The 8501-nt window shown below is 51.5% G+C and overlaps 1 protein-coding gene across 1 annotated transcript; it reads right to left on the reverse strand.

Moving 5' to 3' along the window:
* Positions 1 to 4401: 4401 nt before the first annotated feature.
* On the reverse strand, positions 4402 to 8239 carry LOC102275927 (phospholipase A2, membrane associated). The gene is made up of 5 exons (XM_070381676.1): positions 8136 to 8239; positions 6771 to 6820; positions 6213 to 6357; positions 5865 to 5971; positions 4402 to 4737 (listed from the first exon to the last, which is right to left on the reverse strand). The coding sequence occupies exons 1-5, from the start codon at positions 8237 to 8239 to the stop codon at positions 4595 to 4597; spliced, it is 549 nt and encodes a 182-aa protein (XP_070237777.1). The 3' UTR covers positions 4402 to 4594.
* Between the last annotated feature and the right edge of the window lie 262 nt (positions 8240 to 8501).

The following is an 8501-nucleotide window of genomic DNA, read 5'->3' on the forward strand; positions in this document are numbered from 1 at the left end:
GTTAGGATAAGGTTACTAGGGTGGACCTAACGCAGGATGACTGATATCTTTAGAAAGAGGGGATGTTTGGACAAAGATGCACATGCGTCTTCACTGGGAGAATTCCACGTGAAGGTGAAGGCCGAGAGGAGGTGGCGATGCTTCCATACACCAAGCAGTCCTGAAGATGGCCAGGTCACCACAAGAGCCTGGGAAGTGGAGGGAACGGACCCTCCCCCACACACCTCAGAAGGAGCCAACCTCACCGGCGCCTTGATCTTAGACTTCTGGGCTCCAGAACTGGGAGAGCAGATACTTCTGTTGTTTAGGCTACTCAGGTCATGGTTCCTGGTACAAATTCCTAGCAAATTACACAGCCTCTGAAGATCCCCATGGGTCTTGACAATATGGGACTTGAGGACAAAGAATGCCCCCTGCCATCTCAGGAGACAAAGACGTTGTGGCCGTCAAGCCATCAGCCACCCCGACAGTGTCCCCGCGGGGACTCAGAACGGAGGAAAATGGTACCAGCCCTGACAGTGCCCCCGAGGGGACTCAGAACAGAGGAAAACAGGGTACCAGCCCTGACAGTGCCCCCGAGGGGACTCAGAACGGAGGAAAACGGTACCAGCCCTGACAGTGCCCCCGAGGGGACTCAGAATGGAGGAAAACGGTACCACCCCTGACAGTGTCCCCGAGGGGACTCAGATGGAGGAAAACGGTACCACCCCTGACAGTGCCCCCGCGGGGACTCAGAATGGAGGAAAACGGTACCACCCCGACAGTGTCCCCGAGGGGACTCAGAATGGAGGAAAACGGTACCAGCCCTGACAGTGTCCCCGAGGGGACTCAGAACAGAGGAAAACAGGGTACCAGCCCTGACAGTGCCCCCGAGGGGACTCAGAACGGAGGAAAACGGTACCAGCCCTGACAGTGCCCCCGAGGGGACTCAGAATGGAGGAAAACGGTACCACCCCTGACAGTGTCCCCGAGGGGACTCAGATGGAGGAAAACGGTACCACCCCTGACAGTGCCCCCGCGGGGACTCAGAATGGAGGAAAACGGTACCACCCCGACAGTGTCCCCGAGGGGACTCAGAATGGAGGAAAACGGTACCAGCCCTGACAGTGTCCCCGAGGGGACTCAGAACGGAGGAAAACAGGGTACCAGCCCTAGGCAGGTAAGGTGCACGAGGTAAGGCACAGGGATGATTGCATCAACTCCAGACTGTTGCATCTTTTAACACGTAGAAAAGCGCCAAATTTATTAGCTGGAGATACCAGGTTTTCTTTTAGCTGGCACATATCTTTTGGTGTTTAACCACCCAGGCTTTTTTGTTTGCTTATTTTTGCAAAAACTCCTACATATCCCAACTCCTCCCTTACCCCTGAGGACAGCCCTCAGACCTGCCCAACAGTATGTATCCAGGCTGAAGTCCTCTGTAAAGCACCCAATAAAGCATAATTCTCAATGTTTACGTTCTGCATTTTTTCCATCAACAGATTTTTGCTCTCACGTCTGTCCTGGGTCTAGATGCAGACGCAGAGGTGATGCGCTAGACCCTGGGCTTCTGTCACTCACCTCAGCTTTGGAACACTGCTGTTTCTATGGCAGCAACGCGCCCCACCCTCGTGTGTCCTGGTGGCCCCTGGCATCGTGTCCAGGTTCCAGCACTCAAGGACTCTGGTGATGTCACACACCGCCCTGCCTTTTCCCATCTTCTCAGGATTTTTCCCAATAATTCAAAATCAGTGGTCTGGCTTCTTGACAGCGACCTTCATCCAAGAACTAATTTAAACACTTGGAGTACTTTGATAAAAAAACAAAAGTACTCTCATGGGGCCTACATTTTAGTGGAGAGAGACAGGTTATGCAACAAAAGATACAACAGGTGAGTGATACATAGGTGACCTTTGAATGGCATGGGGGTCAGGAGCACTGAGCCTCTGCACAGTCAGATATTTGCCTGTAACTTCACAGTGGGCCCCAGTATCTGTGATTCCCCATATACGTGGCTTCAGCCAACCTCAGATTATGTAACACTGTTGTTGTCCAGTCGCTCAGTCGTGTCCGACTCTTTGAGACCCCACGGACTGCAGCATGCCAGGCTTCCCTGTCCTTCACCATCTCCTGGAGCTTGCTCAAACTCATGTCCGTTGAGTCGGTGATGCCATCCAACCATCTCGTCCTCTGTCATCCCCTTCTCATTCTGCCTTCAGTCTTTCCCAACATCAGGGTCTTTGAATCAGCTCTTCGCTGAAGAGTGGTCAAAGTATTGGAGCTTCAGCTTCAGCATCAGTCCTTCCAATGAATATTCAGGACTGATCTCCTTTAGGAAGGACTGGTTTACTCTCCTTGCGGTCCAAGAGACTCTCAAAAGTCTTCTCCAACACCACAGTTCAAAAGCATCAATTCTTTGGCACTCAGCCCTCTTTATGTTCCAACTCTCAGATCCATACATGATTACTGGAAAAACCATAGCTTTGACTATACAGATCTTTGTCAGTGAAGTATTGTCTCTGCTTTTTAATATGCTGTCTAGGTTTCTCATAGCTTTTCTTCTAAGGAATAAGCGTCTTTTCATTTCATGGCTGCAGTCACCATCTGCAGCGATTTTGGAGACCAGGAAAATAAAGTCTGTCACTGTTTCCATTGTTTCCCCATCTATTTGCCATGAAGTGATGGGACTGGACGCCATGGTCTTAGTTTTCTGAATGTTGAGTTTTAAGCCATCTTTTTGTAGTACTGTAGTGTATATGTCTATTTACTGAAAAAAAAATCTGTGTATAAATGGGCCTGAGCAATTCAAATCCTTGTTGTTCAAGAGTCAATGGTGGGGTGTTAGACAGTGATGAAGCAAGAGGGAAGAGGCAGCAGAAATGGATGAGGGGCAGCAGGAGCATCCTAGGGGAGGTCTGTTACTTTCCATGGGATGGACATGTTCAAACAGGATAGTCAACGCTCAGAAATGTTTTCATTTATTAATAATTAGAAGAGCTAGCCTCGTATAAGTGATTGTTTCCAAAATCAGAATTATGCCTGAACTTTTTCTGTGCTCTGATTCTTAATCTTCCTTTGTGAGGAAAAATTATTTAATACTCTTTAAAAAAAACTTCTAATGTGGAAATACATTTATGTGAAAATTATGTAAGAAACAAATAAACAGAAACCTCAATGAAATATAATTAAGGAGCCAGAAGGCAGAGGTCTCACATCCTGGAAGGTTAGCAGAGCCCAGTGGGAAGAAGGAACGAGTCCTCTTCCTTCCTGGTAAGGACTCAGCCCATGAAAAGCCACAGACTCTTTGTTTCCTTGAGCCCTTCCCCACTGTACAGAGCCAGCAGCTCTGGTGGAGATTATTGAAGAATTCTGGTCCAGGTGGGAATATCTCAGAGGAGCCTTGGATAACAAGAGGGGAAGTAGCATCCAGGTGAGGGATGGACCAGCTACCTACTTTGTGGGTCCCCGTGCAGAACAAAATGCTGGATTCCACGTCATTAACAACTTGAGATGGCTGGACAGAGCTGTAAAGTAGGCGCAGTGCTCACTGGGACTCTGCCTGGGTCACAAGCCCAGGAAGCCAGCCCTGGGTGAGGGGGTAAGTGCCCTGAGAGTCCCACTGGTGGCCAGTGTTACACTGACCCACCTCTGGGCGGCAACATAGAAGATTGTGCCTCACAGAAGACTTGGATTATAGGCCCCCAAACACCAGGAGCTGTGCTTCTGTCTCTCCCCAACAGGCCAGCAGGAGCTGCTCTTGCTCAGGGTAGGAGAGGTGGAAGGCTGGGTTTTTCTTGTAACAATAAGGACAGAGGCAGACATGTCAGAGCCGCCGGTTTATGTCCATTATCCATTTAACTTCCCCAGTAAGCCAGGGGGCACTTGGGACAAAGCTATCTCCATTTAGATGAGGGTGCTAAGGCTCAGGGAAGTGGTGGTGGTGGGGATTTGACCCAGCCAGTCTGACGCTAAGTGAAGTGTCAATCCCTCAGTCATGCCCAATGTTTTGGGACCCCGTGGACCCCATGGAGCCTGCCAGGCTGGATACTGGATACTGGAGTGGTCTGCCATTTCCTTCTCCAGGGGATCTTCCCCAACCATGCATCGAACTCAGGTCTTCTGCACACCAGGCAGACTCTTTACCGACTGAGCCAACAGGGAAGCCCATATTTTTAACCCCTCTCAAGCCATTCCCTTGTACTGGTTTGTTTTCACACTAGAAGTACCTGTGAGTACCACACACATGCACACACACACACACACACACACTCACATACAGTTTGCCAAATAAATTGTTTTATTCAGAAGAGCCCACCAGGAGTGTAGCTGCCACAGCTAAACATGACTTTGGACTTGAAGAAGATTGGAAATGGGAGGAACAAAACCTCTGGCTGTCCAAGGAAGTGGGGGCAAGGAGCTTGGCATACATGCCCAGATCTGTGCTTCTCTTTCCAGATAGAAGGCTTCTGTTGGGGGAGAGAAGGGCTCCTGGCTGGTCTCTAGGATGGAAGAGGGGGTTTCCTTCATTTGCGAGGGAACGTGGCTAGGGCAGGGAGTTGGGTGTCAGAGTGGAGGCTCAGCACTGGGGGGTAAGGCGTCCAGGATCGGGGGCCTCTCAGCACTGCGGGGCACGCCCTGTGCACAGAGAGTTTCTGTAGTATTGAAGCTTTTTCTTATAAGTCTTCTGGTTCCTTGCAAAACAGAGGGCAGCTTTTTTATCACATTCACAGACTATACGTCTACACACACCTTGATCCGCTGAAACCACAAGAAAATAAAAACAGGGTGGGGGTTAGTTCATATTCTATGGTTTCTTCTGGGAATTCCGAGGGACAAGACACAGCCCCTATTCTCCCAGGGTTTCTAGTCTGGGACAAGCATTGACGTTCAGATATTACTGGCTGATGAGGGCCTGGCCCTGTGTGGGCCCTCAGAAAGCCCACACCCAGTGTCATGAGAGCACCAGCAGCTGAGCACTGGGATTCTGTGAAAAGCCTTTCTCTTAGCCACTGTCTCTTTCTTCTCCCCAGCAGATGTGTTCAGGTGCAAAGTCCCGGGCTGCTGGAGCCGGGGAATGGTTCTTGATAGGTCATGGTCGTCCGTTTCCTTTGTAGTGATTGGTGTAGGGGAAGCACATGACCTTGCCCTGACCAGTGAGCCCCAAGGGGAAGTCTGCTGGGGGCTTCCGGAAAGGATGAATTTCCTCTCTCTGGAAAGAGGCTTGTAAAGGAAATCCTCTTTTGTAGGGTGAAGCCACAGCTCTTGAAGCTCTAAGTGTGCCTTGGAATCACACTACCAATGTGGCAGAGCAGAAGGTTGGGAAAGGACTGGATCCTTGGCAACACAGCTGAGAAGCTGCCCCAGCTGACCACCATTGCTATAGGTCAAGGGCTTGCTGTCTTTTGTCTGCCTCATGACAATACACCCCCTTCCATCAGTCTCCATCCACCCTCAGCCAGAGTAAGTCCTCTGAAATGTCTTTCTCTCTGGCATTATTACTCACCGCTCTGTCTCATCCTCACGTTTCCCTTCCACAGCACAGAACTGCTCCAGCCCACTCTGGTCCCCTGGACCCTGCTGTGTCATCTTGGTGGGATGCCCCAAACCTCCTTCCCCTTGACTCCTCTCCGCCTTGAGGCTGCAGCTTGGAGGTCACCATTCTGAGGAGCCTTCCTTGACCCTCAGGCTGTGTTCAGAGCCCCGCCCTTTTCCTCACTGTGCATCATACTCTACCGAGTTGTATTTTCCTTTTCCTTACTTCCCACTCAACTGTGAGCCCCTTGAGGCAGAGACCTGTCCCTTTGTATCTAGCTCTGGTGCCTGGCACGCAAACACAGGAAAAAGAGCAGAGGAGGCTGGGTGCAGTCGGTAGGACTTGCTCTTACCACATGTGATTTGGCCCCGGCGGATAGACACATTGTAGTTAAGGAACTTGGTGCCACATCCATGATGCTTCAGCTTTTTGTAACAGCAGTCATGTGCCCAACAGCACCTGTGACAAGACTGAGCTATGGGGCGGCCTCCCCACGCTCCAGGGAGCCCGGTGCCCGTGCTTTCATCCCCCTGACCCCGAGCAGAGACCCAGGGACACAGGACTAGTTTAGAGCACAGTTTGACCAGGATGGCTGCTGTTTCAGCTGAGCCTCGCTGGTGTTCTTTGACGTGGGGACTTCAGCTGCCCCCCCAGCCAGGGCCACAAGTGGGCAGAGGCAGGAGGGCTGGGGTGGCCTCACCAATCCGTTGCATCCTTGGGGGATCCTCTGCCACTCACTCCGCAGTAGCAGCCGTAGGCACTGTAGCTGAGCAGGGCTCCCTTTCCTGTCGTGTGCTTGATCATTCTCGCAAAATCCCACAAATGTGCATGGACCTGAAGAAGGGCTGGAAAGACATTGCCTGGTGATGGGGCCTGGGACTGCACGCCCACCTCTGCCTCTCTCTGCCACTCCCCCTCCCCACAAAGGTCCTTGTCTTCCTCCCACAGAGAGGGGGACAGACGCAGGGGAAGGGAGCCTTGGGGATGAAGGAGCCTCCTTCCCTGGGCTGTCGCCCTTCTGGTGAGTGACAATGAAAGTGAAGTTGCTCAGTCGTGTCCGACTCTTTGCGACCCTGTGGACTGTAGCCCACCAGGCTCCTCTGTCCAAGGGATTCTCCAGGCAAGAATACTGGAGTGGGTTGCCATGCCTTCCTCCAGGGGATCTTCCTGACCCAGGGATTGATCCTGGGTCTCCAGCATTGCAGGCTGATGCTTTATCCTCTGAGCCACCAGGGTGAGAGGTAGGATGAGTTCTTACCAAAGGCCATGATCACTGCCAGCAGCAGGAGGGTCTTCATCTTGAGGGTTCTGTGGGGAGAAACACAGATACGACGGCCTAGACCCTTCTCCCAGGTGATAGTGGCTTCTGCCCTGGGCTCTGCTTTCCTGCCAGCATCCAGCAGTTCTGATGGAGAGCCTTTAGAAGAACTTGCAGACACGCTTCTCAGCCTCAGACGGGATTCAGCGTGACTGCCTGCATCGGGCACACAGTACATGTGGAGGGGGCACTGCCCAGCTTTGTCGAACTTTCCACTGGTCAAGACCACGCCTCCCCTCAATACACACCACCGAGACCCCCATGCTCCTCACCCACCTGAGAGTTCCTGGAAGGCGGTGAGCAGATCATTGCACAGAACTGGGAGACCCCTGAGGTCTTAGGCTGTGTGTCCCCGTTAGATGTTTCTTACCCCCACACTGGAGTCAAGGCTTGGGAATTCTGCCCATGAGTCCAATCCGCAGTGTTTTTCTTGAGAACTAAAGCAGCAGCCTCTCTTTGAACACTTACACTTGCACAAACAGTCACCTACTCACACCCAAGTGAATGCATAAAACATACAGTCTTGTGCTCACCTACTACGGTGGACATCCTTTATCACAATATACCCACGTACGCACACAACACACTTGTGCACACCATGCCCTCTTGTCTCACCAAATCAGGCACGTGCAGACTTGTGCTCATGGCTGCCTGCATGTGCCTGCACACACACTCTCACACACACACACTACAGCCACTTGAAGGCAGCCAGTGATCAGGGACTGGGTATTCATTTCTGGCTATTTACTTCTCAGAGGCTCCCAAGTTAACATCTGCAAGAGATTGCCTTGTTTATTCCGAACTCCAGTTAAATAGCTGATCCCTCTGGGAGCTTGGGGGTTGGTGGGTTAGAGGACGGGGTGGCCTTATGGCCAGGTGTTGGACTCAGAGTTTGGCATGCTTCTCCCCCAGGCAATCTCCCCTTGTTTTTGCCTCTCATCAATCAACTAGCACAACGGAGCTGAGGATGGAAACACCTTATGTGCCATCAGCCGATGCCAAATTTTAGATGATTCTGTAATCTCTTTCTCCTGAGTGAATAAACTCTGATAATCTGGTCTGGGTGTGACCACTAGTCACCCCCTTGAACCCACTTTCAGGAGAGGGCAGGGGCCACCTGCTGTTGACCGGTTCCTTTCTTCTGCTAAGTATGCCATTTGGGAAGAAGAAATAGGGCATTTAGTGTTATTCATTCAATCAATCAGTCATCCACAGGAAGTACATATTAAGCCTCCATGAAGCACCAGGAGGTGAGGCTTTCAGGAGGTGCTGGGGATTTGCCCTGCCCCCAGTGGCCCCTGGGACCTCCGCAGGGACAGAACTGCAATGGGGCAGATGGTCTTCCCACTGACACGGACCAGCATCTCCACTTGCTCTTTTCCTTCCTCTATCTTCTGTTCTTCCTCCATTCCTTCTAGAGAAAGCTAGAGGGTGTCCTAGCCTCCCTCCACCCCGGCTCCAGGCACGCAGCTGCTGACACTTCACCCCCAGTCATCACCTGTTTGGAGATGGAACTGACTGATGCTCCTTGAATCTACTGCTCTTTCTTCTTCAGCCTCAGGGAGACTGTGATTCTATTTCCCAAATAGATGCCTTCTTCATGCCCTTCACCACTGCTAAGAATTTAGCTCCTGGGGCCTTCAGTTAACCCTTCCCCACACCCATCCCCAA

The sequence above is a fragment of the Bos mutus genome, chromosome 2 (genome assembly GCF_027580195.1).
Source record: "Bos mutus isolate GX-2022 chromosome 2, NWIPB_WYAK_1.1, whole genome shotgun sequence".
Lineage (NCBI taxonomy): Eukaryota > Metazoa > Chordata > Mammalia > Artiodactyla > Bovidae > Bos > Bos mutus.